Source organism: Culex quinquefasciatus, chromosome 1, assembly GCF_015732765.1.
Source record: "Culex quinquefasciatus strain JHB chromosome 1, VPISU_Cqui_1.0_pri_paternal, whole genome shotgun sequence".
Taxonomy (NCBI): Eukaryota; Metazoa; Arthropoda; class Insecta; order Diptera; family Culicidae; genus Culex; species Culex quinquefasciatus.
The window spans coordinates 108,109,583-108,124,186 of NC_051861.1; the positions used below are offsets into that span (position 1 = coordinate 108,109,583).

Consider the following 14,604-nt stretch of genomic DNA (forward strand, 5'->3'; position numbering starts at 1 on the left):
TCCACTCGAAACGTGGATACTTAGCCGTCACAACCGCTCGGGAAACGGACAGTGTCGGACGTGTTTTCTGCTGAGCTCTCTCTCTTTATTTCCATACTGGTTGAGGCAGTCGCAAGAGTGTTCCTGTTGGTGGCCAACAATTCGCCAAAGTGAGAGTGAGTGCAAGTTTTTTAGAAATGTGTTGTTGGTATACATAACAACAGCAAGTGACTAGATGGTGAAGTCTGGAACTAAAACAGGGAATACAGCTAGTTTGCAGTGATTTTATTTGCAAATTACGTCTAATCAGGGAAGTTGTAGTCAGAGTTCGTTCATTGCGGGAATTTATGGAACTCTTCAAACAAGTCGGAACAGGCTAGCTGGCTGAACGCAATCTCGATGACTTCAAGTGCACTGTGCGCTGCAAATCCCTTCTCCCCCAGTGTTTGTTTAGTTTTCAAAGTTGGCACCGAATGGACAAGGAATTGAATTTCTGTTTGTTTTCGTCTAGTCTGTAGTCTCTCTCGCATGATATTGACGTAGAAATTACGTGAAGATGATGCGGTGGAAGTTGCCAATTGCGCGTGTGTCACCACTTGTTTGCTGATAAGATTTTGAAAGGCTTCCACCGAAAACACTCGGTCTTGAGATATGCAAAAACTAAATTGTATTTTTTCAAAAATGTTCAAGCTGTTCGTTGAACAACTTGTTTCTTGACTTGTTCACTGAACATGTTTCGAAATTCTTGAAAAAAAATCAAAAAAGGATATAATTTAGCTCCAGGAGATAAACCAAGTGCCCAAGTGTTAAGGTCAACCTCTCCCTGCAGATCTTCCTAAAGCCCAGTTGTACGAGCATCTACGCGCAAGGAACCACCCGACGGAGAGCAATGACGGAGACCGTGTACATCGGAGGTGTTGAGGGGTGAGTTACAATTACCTACAATTAAGTCACGATTCAAATTTCAACCTGTGGAATTCTGGCGCGTGGTAAAGGTCTCCGCGTTGCAGACACAGTCAATATAAGCCATGCATTATTCTTCTGGTTTGGCTTTCGGTCGATCGGTCGAAAATGTTGGCGTTCTTGAAACTGGTCCACGGGTGGAGCAAACTTGTTTGAGAGTTGCCGACGCCGTCGTTGTCTATGTTGTTCGATATTTCTTGTTTCTTGGCTGGGGTTGATCATTTGCTTATGGCAATCACGAAAACGGTGGTTGGATCGATCTCTCCAATATCTCGGAAGTGAAACAGTGGATTATGATGCTGCAATGGTGGTGTAATGAAATGCAGGTTTTGGATCTGGTGCAATGTTGTGTAAACGAGGAAGTTGTTTTTTTCTTTGGTTGAACTCAAAATTCATATTAAAAACAAGAAAAAAAAAAACTCGATAGGTTTACTTTTTCAAGTTCCTTTAAAACCCTTCAAATAGTTGAAGTTCGAATACATAAGGGGTCGTGCATAAACCACGTGGCCTTTTTTTGGAGAATTTTTGACCCCCCCCTCCCCCTCATGGTTTTTCGTGGTTTCACGCCAACCCCCCCCCCCCCACCCCCTATATGGCCACGTGGCTTTTTTCTCCCAGGTGAAAAATCTTAAAAAAAAAAACAAAATAAGTATAGATGATGTATCGTCAGTGGTGGTGACTTTTGGTCAAAAAACGATATTACTGTTGTTATTTTAACACAATAAAAACATTTCAAATAACATCGAAATAAATATTGTTGGGGAATGCTCCTGAATTTACCAACATTTTCCCAGAATATGGCTAGTATAATCACATCGTTCATAAATGCCAATCGTTTTAAAATTAACTCAAACTCACCACATTGGGTCAAACAGAAAACATTTTAATTTGTGTAGGTGCTGTAACACCATTAAAACCAATTTAATAATATATAAAAAAAACAGAAATTCACTTTAAAGTGTGAAAAAAGTATGATATCACAAAGTTTAAGGTAAATAATAACAGTATAACAATTTATTGAAATGGTACAGAAAGTAAAAAATACTCTCAACAAAACAAGCAACTTAGTAAAACATATGTATTCAAAACTATGGAATTGCAGTGAAATTAATTGCATCCAGAATAAATATGTTTTAAGAATTAAAGCTATTTTGATTTATAAACAGCATTCATGATTGAATTTAAATGCGATTTAAAATATTTTCTTAAAATCGAAATTAATTAAATAGAAAAGTTTTGTTTCAGGAAAAAACTATTTTCATTTTTTTAAGGAAAATTTCTAGTTATGAAAGCTCCTAGTTAATATTTATTTCATTCTGAACATTCATAAAAATCGAAACTAAATCAACTTTTCTTTTTAATTAAGCATGATTGATTCCAATTATTCAGTGTGTCCAAAAAAGTCGAGCTGTTTAATTTTTTTCTCCATACAAGAATCAGAGACAGGGACAAACATTCAATATAATGACCTTTTGAAATGTTAGTCTTAATTTTTTTTTTTGAAAATATTGATTTCGAAAAGATCGGAAAATTTCACGAAAGTTTTATTTATAAACATTAATAATCGCACTATTAGTTGCTGAGATATCGACATAAGAAAATTATGGGTTGTTTGGGTAGTAAACATCCATTTTTCTATTTTAAAATCTTTGCATGGCAATATCTTAGCAACAAAGCAACAAAAAAAAATTTCTGCATTTCAAAAATATTTTTTTTTCAAAATTAGGCAAACATGGGCACTAAATTTTTTAAATTAATAACTGCAACTAATTAAAAAAAAAAGTTACCTAAAAATAGCTATAACTTGAAAACGGTGCACTTTATGAAAATTTCACTAATGTCATTTGTTTTCACTAATGATTGCAAATTCGATTTTACATCGAAAAATAAAATTGAAATTAAGTTGCGGTCAATATTTCAATATTTTTTTTAATCAGTATTGAAAAATTCATAACTCAAACAATAATTTTTTGCCCGTTCTGAAAATTTCTGAAAAGTTGGCAATTTGAAAAAATAGTGTTTTTTTTTTGCAAATCATGTTTTAGTGACAAAAAGTGAAATTAAAAATCAGCAAAGTAAATTACCATTTATCATTTTTTCCAGTGTAGTCCTTATCCATACCTACAACTTTGCCGAAGACACCAAATCGACCAAAAAATTTTTCAAAAGATACAGATTTTTTTAATTTTCATTGCTGCCAAATTTGTATGAAAACTATATAGACAAACTAATGATGCAAAATGGCTTGGGCACCAAAAAAGGTTTCAGACGGATTAAAAAAAATCGAAAAATTAAAATTTAAGAATAAAGACCGATTTTGTATAGAATTGCTCGAAAATCGATTTCGTGTCTTTGGAAAAGTTGTAGACAACGCGCTAAAAATCATTCTTTTAGTCATGGACATCCAAATTGTTTAAGTCATACTCTTACTTTAAATTGATTTTGCTAGTGACTACGTGTTTTGATCAATTTAAAAAAGATTGAGCTAAAATTTGGAATTTATTTAACATTTTTTTCAGTTGTTTAAATAGGCAATTATCTACGATTTAAGATTTTTGATCCAACTTTTGGTTGGAGATATTACCTCAAAATAAATACAAAAAAAATATTACATAAGTTAATTTTTCAATCTTTTCAATATCTTTGAAATTATTAACACTGGGACGCCCAACGCATGTCCAATATACACGGATGCCAAAGCCTCCCTAAAACGTTGGAACGGTAACTTCAACTCACATTTTTTTGGACTTGTCTCCGCTGATTTTCGGGCGATTTTTTTTACTAGAGCAAACAAAAGTTGGATCGACGTTTTTGATCGCATAAATTACAGATTTGATCATATCTAGTTCTGCAAAGTTTAAGGATCATCAAGACATCCTTATAATTCACTCAAAAAAAAAAATGTCCCGGTTGGTTGAGTTATGCCCGAGAACCAGCGAGTTGAAAGTACCGTTCCATCTTTTTTAATGAATTTTATTTATGTTGATCTTGACGGCATTGCATTGAAATTTATTTCACAAATTGATGTAGGCATTTGAAAATTAAGTGACTCTTTAAAACTTAAATTATTTTAATGTGTCTATATATTTGAGTGGTTTTATCTCAAATATGAAGTTGAGGGTATAGTATATTTTCTCAGCTTAAAAAAAACTAATATTTTCAGGAAAAGGCACCTTTGGCCCCTAATTTTTTAATCTTTAAATTAATTGAGAAACAAAAACAATGTTTGCTTGAAGCTCGTTTTTTTTTCTCTAAAAATCTAAAATGTTTGCCCATGTTTCTCTTTGGCTCAAGAGATGGTCCCTATTAACATAAAAAAAAAAACTAAAAAAAATACCTACAACTTTGACGATGGAAAGTAAACGTGTATTTTATGAAATGTTATGCAATATAACAATTCGAATTGTGTAACCCATGAAATAAGGAATATATTTTAGACCAAAATATTCATCCAATTTTTTGGTGAATCTTAAAGTATGTATCGTTCGTTTTTTCGTTACTGGTTATTTTTTAATGTTAGACGTTTCTCTTGCAAATGAGGTAACGAAAAAACGAAACTATTGGCACTACGCCCCCCGGGGCATGGCCTTCCTCTAACGTGGGATTTCTGCTCCAGCGCCTCTGACGAGACAGGAGAAACCGGGACCGACGTTTTACTTCACCATCCGATAGAAGCTCAGTGGATAAGGCGGGAATCGAACCCGCGTCTCATAGCATCATCGGGATCGGCAGCCGAAGCCGCTACCCCTGCGCCACGAGACCCAAATGCAAATGAGGTAGTGAAACTGAAATTTTGCGCGATAATCCTGAAATTGGGGTTTTTAGTTTCTTTGTACTTAAAAAAATATTGCATGAGAGAGGAGATACAAGATACCATGAGTTTGTTTTAAGTGTCAAAAGGAAATCTTTCGATTAAGATTCTTCGATCACTTATAGGACCAGCTACGGTAATTAGCTAAGATCTGAGATTTTGAAAAAAAAAAAAATTCGTAGAGAATCATTTTTAGACACTTCATTTATAATACATATTTAGTTTTTTGCCTTGTTACGAAAATCTTATAAAATTGTCAGCAATATTTATTTTTTAAGTTGTTCCAAAATAGAACTATCGAAGACTACATCTACCTTTTTTGAAATTGTGTTTGCATTTTGGTACGCATTTTTAGGGTATATTAACTTTGGATACTGTCACTTAATTTTTTAACAGCTTTTAAACTTTTGCAAAACGTAGTTACATGAGTATTAAAAAGTGTACATTCAATTATAGGCTCAAAGTATTGATATGAATCTGCTGAAATATATAATTCAATATTGAATTGGAAAATATTATGACATTGAAATATATGTAATAATTTTAAACACAATAATTGTATGTACTTCAAGTGTAACAAAAAATGTATGCATATAAGTAAATTCAAAGCGCGTATTTTTTGTTTTTTTTTTTTTTTTAAGAAAAGATTTTTTTTAAAGGCCACGTGGTCAGCCGTCGACCCCCCCCCTCCCCCCCCATGTCTTTTCATGGTTTTTTTCGGTCGGATTTCGGACCCCCTCCCCCCTCCTAAGGAGACCACGTGGTTTATGCACGACCCCTAATTGAGTCTTAACTGTATCTAACTTCAAATAAGACATTATTACCTCAAAAAACCGCCTTGAGTCAGGGGTATTAAAAAACACCCAAAAAGCAAAAACTGAAAATTTGGTTTATTGGACCTTTTAAAAAAAACTCCAGATATGAATATGAATTTTTGAACTTAAAGAAAATCAATCGTCTGTTGATGTTTACATTAGAAACGAGCAGGATAGACTCTTTCAGGGAAAAGTCGTAAATAGGGTCCTAGAGCTCTGTGTAAATTTTTATGTACAACGGCAAAAAACCATTTCTGATGTTTTCCTTTTACATTTTAGTGCAAAAAAAAAATTGACAGGACAACATTTTTTCGATGGATCAACTATGGTCCCCTTGGAACGAGTTGTGAAGTAAGACATTTTCTGTCAAGAAGGGTCGCTAAGTAAATTTTCTAAAATTGAATTAAAAATCCATTTGAAATCTTTTGCTGTCGTACAAAAGTTCATTGCACTCAGGAAAATAAGCTTTATCGTTGTGAATAATAATATTACACATTTAAGCTTAACTTAAGTACCCAATTCCGAGCATACTTGATTGAAAAATATTTTCTAACTCTTTGATATTTTTGTATTTATTTTAACAATATTCAAATCAATTGCACTTAAAATGTTGTGAGCTTTTGACTGAAGATTTAAAGTTCATTTCACTTTCGCTATAAATGCTACTTTTCGTGAGTGTTCGCTTAAAATTTCATCAATTTTGGCAGCACTAAGCAGACCCAAAAGAGCGCTGGAAGAAAAAAAGAACTAAGCTGAAAATAGAAAAATGGGCGTGGCCCAATGCACTCGACTGATTAAAATGCATTTTTTAAATATTTTTGTCAAATGCTTGTAAAAGGAATAGCATAACTTTTAATAAAAGTGAAAATAAACAGAAATGTCCACAAAAAGTTGCTCTACTCGTTGGTGTACTTGGTTTTAGCGAATTTCAAGGAACAATCCAGATTATCCAGCATCATTCAAACACGACCGCTTATTAGGCTTAAAATGGGCATATTTCCTCTACTTTTAAGTTTGAATTTTTCTAGCTAAATGCTCTTTTCAAAAAAAAGGGAAAAAATCATACAATATTTTTTATACTAATTGTTAAGGTTTTTTTTCTAAATCGAAAATATATTTTAATGTGTTGTTGAGTTTGGTTGAGATTCTTTTTTCACTGTAATTTAAAATCTTAAAATCCATTTTTTTGCGTTACGTAATAACAGAACGCTACCTTATTGTCAAGCTCGGTAAAATCGTATTTTTGTTATAAAAAGTAAATCTATGTTTTTAATTACTAATTTTGTTACATCCTAATGAGCCATACAAAAACAAAGTGATAGTATTAAGTTGATCCAATATGAACTGGTTCGTGCTTTGCTTACACTTATGATAAAATAATCACAATAAACCGGTGTTTAGAAATTGAATAAAACCATAAAAGGGCGCCAAGCACGTCTAAAACCGCTAACGTCATCGGTTAAAAACGGTTTGGCTTTGTAACGTTTTGCTGTAACACACACTTGAGTTTCGCGTAGATAAGGCTGTAAACACCTGTAAAAGCTCGTAATTGGTGCCGGTAATAGCGTTTGCAAGTGCAAAATCCAATAAAAGCTTATCAGAGCGGGTTTGGATTTACTCTCTTGATAACAGCTGCTTTTATGCAATTGGGGGAAAAATACTTTTTATGGGTAGCATAAGCGACCATCTAATCTAATCACATTTGAAATTTTTCCATTGTGTAAACAACTTTCTATCGAAAAAAGAAAAAAAAAATAACAAAGAGACAACATTTTTCAACAAAAGGTCTAAAAACCTTTTTTTTGCCTTTTGGGCGATTTTGAAACTGCCTATTATATATCAGGAGCATCACGAGAAAAAGTCGGATAAGCATTTTGACAGTTTGAACTATTTTGCTAATTCTCAAACTTCAGGAAACTTCATCACAAAACTTGAAGTGTAAAACAATAACTGGCCTCCCCATCTACCACTAAACACTTCAGGGTTTGCTAAATACACTCAAATCCCGACTGTTGTCAAACGAACGGGGTAACTTTTTATTTTGACACCCCTTTCACACGGAGTTCACACACACTACCAAACGTTTGTTTTGATAGTTTGTGTGAGCGCCGTGTAAAAAGTGACAGTTCGTCGGGGTAAAAACTAAAAAAGTGTCAAACGAAAAAGCGACCAACGACCGGGGGTTGAGTGTAGTTACTCATTGTCTTGGAATTTGCAAAATAGTTGCAGCTGTCAAAATGCTTATGTGCCCTTTTCACATGTTGCTCCAGTAATATAGTAGGAAGTATTCAAAGTGTTATAAAAATAGGCTTTTTCTACCATGAAATTACTCAGAATTACCAAAAAACAAAAAAAAAATCCAGCAACTTCTTCACTTTCATGACATTTCCACAGAACGAACGCTGGGTGTCCGTTCCACTTGACTGACTTGCCCAATTTATTGTCGGCCGGGTGGCGACTTTCGCGATCGCAAATCCAATTTTGCCGACCAATTTTCCACTCAAACAGTATTGACTGCAACACACTTATTTGTGTGCATGGAGTAACCGTTACATTTCGTGTCCAAAAGTGTTTTTTTTTTCGCGGGTGCACTTTTTTGCATAATCCATTTGAAGAGTGCATTCGCGGTGATGCACGGTGAAAAATGTTTGAGAATTTTGGGGAAATATGTGCAAATGAAATGTAAAATCATGAAAATTGACAATTCAAAATATGAAGCAAGAATTTCAATTTTCTATCAAAGGTACATTTCTGAGCAGTTTTAAATAGTGCCTACTTTACTCACACTTTTGTACCAATGTTGAGTTCAACGGCTCTAATCGTTGCGAGTTTACAAGAAGTTGTCGACGCAAGGTTGGGGGCCGGTCTGCCTCTCACTCTTGTAGGACTGTTTGTGTGAGTGTATGGGCTTCTTCTTGGGCTGAATCGCTATCGTTTTGATTATTCTCGCGATTTTACTTCTTTGCTCTAGAATTAAACTGAAAGTGAATCGACTGGAATGAGGAAGTGATTGTCTTTTGTACAAATATGTATCTAATTTTTTTTTGTCGTTACTCAGGTGTAAAGTGTTATCTGTTAATTGTCTGTGGTGCTTTTGTTATGTTAAAGTAGGGGGCCTTAGCTCTTTTGCTAACAAAGATAACACAAACAAGTGCCAATCCAGCAAACTTTCCGATAGAAAGCGTATACGATAAGAATGATTTAGGTAAACTAATAATCGCAAAACCTATTAGCGCCGATAACACCGCGTTTGATTATGTCCAATATCAATTTCCGTCAAACTATGCCCGTAGCTATCACCAGCTTTCAAAGTTTACTGCCAAACAGATGCTAAACACGGTCCGAAGGCGAGATAACGGCCGTTTTTCACTGTCACGACCACACCAGATCGACAGCCGATCGGCGTTATCTATCTGGAGTACGCCGACGACGATGCGTCATTTCAAGTGCAAAAGCCAGGAACCGCACTTGAACCAGATTAGAAGAAAGTTTAACCCCGGTGGCCTAGGACAAACCTCGGCATAATGGGGAAGAAGCCGGAACTGAAAGCTCTTCAAAACTTCAAACAATTTAAACAGAGATACGAATTTAAACCAAATTTTAGTTGTTTCCAGCAAACGTGTTGTGTTGACATATTTTCAAAACAACCGTTGACATTTCGACGCAAATTAGATACTGAAGTTTCTTGTCCGATAGTCTATGGCATCGGTGTCTAAGCTCACTTGGAAGGAGTTGATAACACAAACAGCACTAATAAACAGCAATTGCGGCCAATTTCTGCAACGCAAAAACGAAATAACGATCTTTCGGTCGTCGAATGACTTGTACTTTCAGACTAGACTCAGCGTGTTAGTTGTGTTGGATTACTGTGTATCGCATGTTGTGTGTACTAACTTGGCTAGTACATCTACTAGCCAGTAAAGGTTCTCCATTAGCGTGGCTCACGGATATATGAAAAAGACAAAAGTGTTCAATTTCGAACGCCTCGACCGGAATTTTGTAGCAATATGGCCCCAGAACATAACCTGAAATTTTGAGCGTATTTGGTTAAGGTTTAGTACTTCCACCATTGACCTGAAGTTAGTATGGAACTTCTAAAAATTTACTATGGGAAATTTTCACTTTTAACCTCTTCATAAAGAAAGTTTCCCAAAACCCAATCAAAATTTCCTATTCTCAGGTTTCTTATAGTTTTGATCTGGGAACAACTTTGTAGAACATCGCAAAGCGCTAGTAATTGATCCCGAAAAGATACAGGATATTTTTGGAGTACGGAAACAAAATTCAACGTTCTCTAAAAATTTGTCTGTATCTTTCCGGGATTAATTCCTAGCGCTTTGCGATGTTCTACAAAGTTGTTCCCCGGATCAAAACCTATGAGAAACCTCTATTCTGAAAAAAAAAAAAAAAAAAAACGTAGGGTACGTTATCCATTAGTGGACCCCTTTCCTATAGTGGACCCTCTGAAGGGTTTTTGATGAAAAATTCAATAAAATCACAATTTCAAGCGTGTTATTGTCTACAAATCTTTTATTTGGCATGTTCAGCATCATTTAAACCAATGTTGACTGATATTTAATTGTCCTTTTCACCAAAATAAGTGTTTTGAGTTCGACATCATCCATCATCATCCTACGGCATAGGAAAACTTTCTCGAAGAAGAGTTAAAAAGTTGAAAATAAATAAATTAAATTTATTGAAATTTCTTTATAACTTCAGATTAAGAGTGGAACAACTAAACATTAACAAAATGCGCTCAAAATTTCAGGCTAGCTTCTGCGGTTATAATGCCACAAAATTTCGGTCGAGGCGTTCGAAATTGAACACTTTTGTCTTTTTCATATATCCGTGAGCCACGCTATTCTCCATATAGACAGTCGATTATTTATTGGTTGGAAAATGCACCACCCACCAAAGCACGTGCCAAAGTGCGCTACCGAGAAATTTTTCCGACAAGTAGATTGACTTGCGATGGCATCCAGCTTAAGGTTCAAGTTCATATAGTAGAATAGGCTTTCCAGTTTGAAATATTGCCACTCATTTGTCTTTGGGCTGAGCGTGATAACGAACATCTGCTGATGTGACGGCTGATGACATGCTAATCTTTGAATAAACAATCAGCCCACATTTGTCTAGACAGACACAGAGAAAGCTAGCGTTGACTGTCTCAAGGAGAGAGGGAAGCCTTGGTAGTGAAAGCAATTAACATTTGGAGGGCTGCACGGCGAATAAAGCTATATAGTTTCTTACTTCTATCAATACCAAGAGACCTTCGAAAAAGAGAACAATCAATTTATAGAACGCCCACCAAACAAAAACAAACAAATGTCAAATTCCCTGTCAAAGATCCGTTTTGCAAAGAAAAATGTCTATGCAAGCCGCGAATAAGAGAATATATTGACAAACGGAATGCATATTTGGAGAAAATGAAGTCCAAGCAACCATTGAGAAAGGGATTCTTCGAGATAGAGAGTGTAGAAGAGCATCGAATCATGCAGTTCTCCATCGACGAATGACTTTGATTTTATCACTGCAAACAACTGTTATCGTGAAATGAGTGTTACAAAACAATGGAGAACCCGCCGTCGAGCAGTTTTAGTTTTTTTTTCTATAACATCGTCATTCCCCCCAAAGAATGGCCAAATTCCCTCTCACGGGTTGAGAAATACTACTGTAGAGCGAATAATTTGATGTTTTGATTTGAAAATTTAACAAATGGAAGACTTTATGACTCTAAAATTCTTTGTGTAAATATGGGTATTCGGCGCCGTCGCTCCGTGCCATACTTTCATACACTTAGGAGCCCAGGGCGGCGAAGTCCTTGTAGATAAAAGGAAGACACTAGTGGTTGGTACTAGCAATGGTGGCTGACAGCTATAAAGTCAACTTCGTTTTTAGACTTTATGACTCTCTATTAGGCCGTCCCAAAAAAAATGAAAAGTTGTCAAATCTTTGGTGCTCACTCCTAGAATGATAGATTAGGATGTCAGGAACAATGTTTTACAATGTCATACAACAAAAAATTCCCGAAAATGGTTTACAACTCGCGCGCGGAGCTTGAATGAAAAAAGTGCATTTATCGAGTATTTTTCAGAAATGCGAGTAACAATCATACTAAAATCATTCAAATATGGTCGCCTTGGGCTTCAAGTTATAGTTTAATGTCCCCTGAACAAATTCCTGTACAGACATAGTCCATAAAAGCATGTGTTTGGGCATGGCAGGGTGTTTTAGGGAGAAAAAATTGTATTTTTTAGCTAAAAAATTTCAAAAATTGCTCCCCAAAACGAGCCAACAAATTTTGCAGCCAAAACTAAACCATTCAGCTAATAGGAAATTTTACGGAGATCATTTTGCTTATTTTAACATTCAATTTATGTCCACGCAAAGAAAAGATAGCGAATAAAAAGTGTCGAATTGGTATTTAAGCGTTTTTAGCATAAAACATTGGCTACTATGATTACAAACGGGAAGTCATATATTTTGGAAATTTTTATTTTGCTCGCTCAAAAACGATATTTGTTAATAATATTTCATGAAAAAAATATGAGATTTTCTCACAATGTGACGTAAACGACAAAAAAATCATAAATCAAAATGTCTTTTCCATGTTCACAAATCGACGTCGTCGTGCTATCTTGTCGCACCCGCCATTTCAACGTTCCGAGAAAAACGCGTTTTAATGTTTGACCTTGAATAAACAAAAACGAATGCACGCAATGTAAACAATAACAAATACGTTTTGTTTGGCTGACCATTCTGTGCATTGTCCCGAAGTTTGGTTAAAGTTTGTTGCTGGAGTCCCGAGTTATAATTACAAATGTTTACGGTAGTCCAACTTGTACGTGCGTCAAACGCGTTCTGACCTGAAATCCCTTTGCCCTTTGTCGCACTTACATCAATTTTCAGAGAGTGACAAGATAGCACGACAAGATTGAAACTACTTTTAATATACGTAAAGTGACAAAATTGCATGGAGTTTTTTCGGATTTTGTAGAATATCTCAGGATTAAAATCTAATTTTGGGGATCTGTGAAGGTCAAAAGTTGAGGCATTGTGAGCTGCACAAAATGGCGTTCTTAACTCAATTTGGCCCAAAAAGCACGTACGACAAGTTAGCACGACGGCGACGAAATGCCATATATCTCACAACTTGATATCACACCACCTTTTCTCCGAGGTCAACAAATTGAGCCATATCATTCAACTCTTACTCAAAAAAATAACCTAATCCACGATTCCATTTCGTTCAATTACGGTTAATTGAATAATGTGTCGACCGTTGCCACACAACTAATGTGTGTCTTGGGGGCTTCGCGTTTGAATTCGACCTGACTGATGAAATTCTCCAAGATTTCCGGGTTTTATCATCTCCCCTCTTCTTCTTCCAGTGGCGCAACACACTCCAAGCTGGTGATCTGCGACCGCGACGGAAATGTAGTCGCATCGGCCAAGGGCCCCGGCACCAACCACTGGATGGTCGGCATTCCCGAGGTGGCCAAACGGATCGACACGATGACGCGGGACGCCAAGGCACAAGCGCTGATTCCGGAGACGCACCGGCTGAGCGCGATGGGCCTCTGCCTGAGTGGGGCCGAACAGGACGCCACCAACCGGGAGCTGGAGAACTACCTGAAGACGCACTACCCGGACGTAGCGGAACGGTACATGGTGGGCAGCGATACGGTGGGCAGCATCGCGACGGCCTCGAACGTGGGTGGGATGGTCATCATATCGGGAACCGGCTCGAACACACTGCTCCGGAATCCGGACGGGAGCACGTACGGGTGTGGCGGCTGGGGACACATGATTGGCGACGAGGGAGGAGGTGAGAATGTAGTTCTTTCTTTTTCATTTATTCTACATGGTTAAAATTATCAAGGCTCGATAACGATGAAGATAGTTCTATTGTTATCATCGGGACAATAATCTATCGTTATCGTTGTTCGATAATTCTATCGGCGATAATCTTATTTTTTAAATCTTTCAAAAATCGTTTAATTTTACCATATCATGTTAAATCTGCAATGCTTTCACTAAGATTATATTTTTTGAAAATGTAGTAAGTTTCAAAATATGTACACAACATTTTAAAACAAAATACCTTTTCCGTTTATTTTAGATTTTTTTTTTTTGGTTAAATTGAAAAAAAGTGCGAAAAACCATATTTTGCGAAAATACTTATACTATTATCATTTACAATATGGATATCAAACGAAGTGAAATTTTGTTTGCTTTTCACTTTATTAGTGTTTTTTTTTTTGTAAAATGCAAAAAAATTCATAAAATACCGTATTTTTCGAAAATGCAACGCAAAATTTGAAATTTGATATGAAATTTGAGTATTTTCGAAAAAATACGGTATTTTGTGAGAATTTTAGTGTTTTCCAAAAACAAACTCTATTAAAGTGAAAAAGCATACAAAATTTCGCTTCGTTCGATACCCCTATTGCATATTTTGAAAATTTGAGTATTTTCGAAAATATACGGTAATTTGCGAAAATATTATTACTTTAAAAAAAATCTAATAAATTGAAAAAGTATACGAAATTTTAATTCTTTTGGCCATGTTGCAAATTTTGACAATTTGAATATTTTCGAAAAATACTATAATTTGTGGAAATTTTAGTATTTTCCGAAAAAAAAAACAAACTCAAACAAATTGAAAAAGCACAAAATTTCAATTCGTTTGATACCCATATTGCAAATTAGTATTAATGCAAAAAATAAATCATTAAATACCGTATTTTTCGAAAATATTAAAAAAAAATTTGATTTGCAGTATGAGTACCGTAAACTGGGGTGACTTTGATAGCCCGGGGTGACATTGATAGAAATTTGATTTGGCCACTAATTTTGATACATCCAATGTAACAGTCACATTTTTGCATATATGTTTGATAATAAGCTATCTCTTAATGCTTACATACTCAAAATTCTCAAAAATGTTTAGATATTAATTTGACGGGCATTTGAAAAACCTATCAAAGTCACCCCAGTTTACGGTATCTAACAACGTAAAATTTTGTAGGAAAC

The 14,604-nt window shown here is 35.5% G+C and overlaps 1 protein-coding gene across 10 annotated transcripts in view; it reads left to right on the top strand.

The window, feature by feature from the left end:
- LOC6036970 (N-acetyl-D-glucosamine kinase) overlaps positions 1–14,604 on the top strand; it is a 20,997-nt gene continuing 6,393 nt past the window's right edge. The window contains exons 1-3 of one of the 10 annotated variants that reach the window (XM_038249873.1): positions 1–155; positions 809–903; positions 12,960–13,396. In XM_038249873.1, coding sequence (XP_038105801.1) covers positions 869–903; positions 12,960–13,396 — 472 coding nt within the window. In that variant the 5' untranslated portion in view covers positions 1–155; positions 809–868. The other 9 variants (XM_038249877.1, XM_038249874.1, XM_038249876.1 and 6 more) reach the window with 9 other exon arrangements.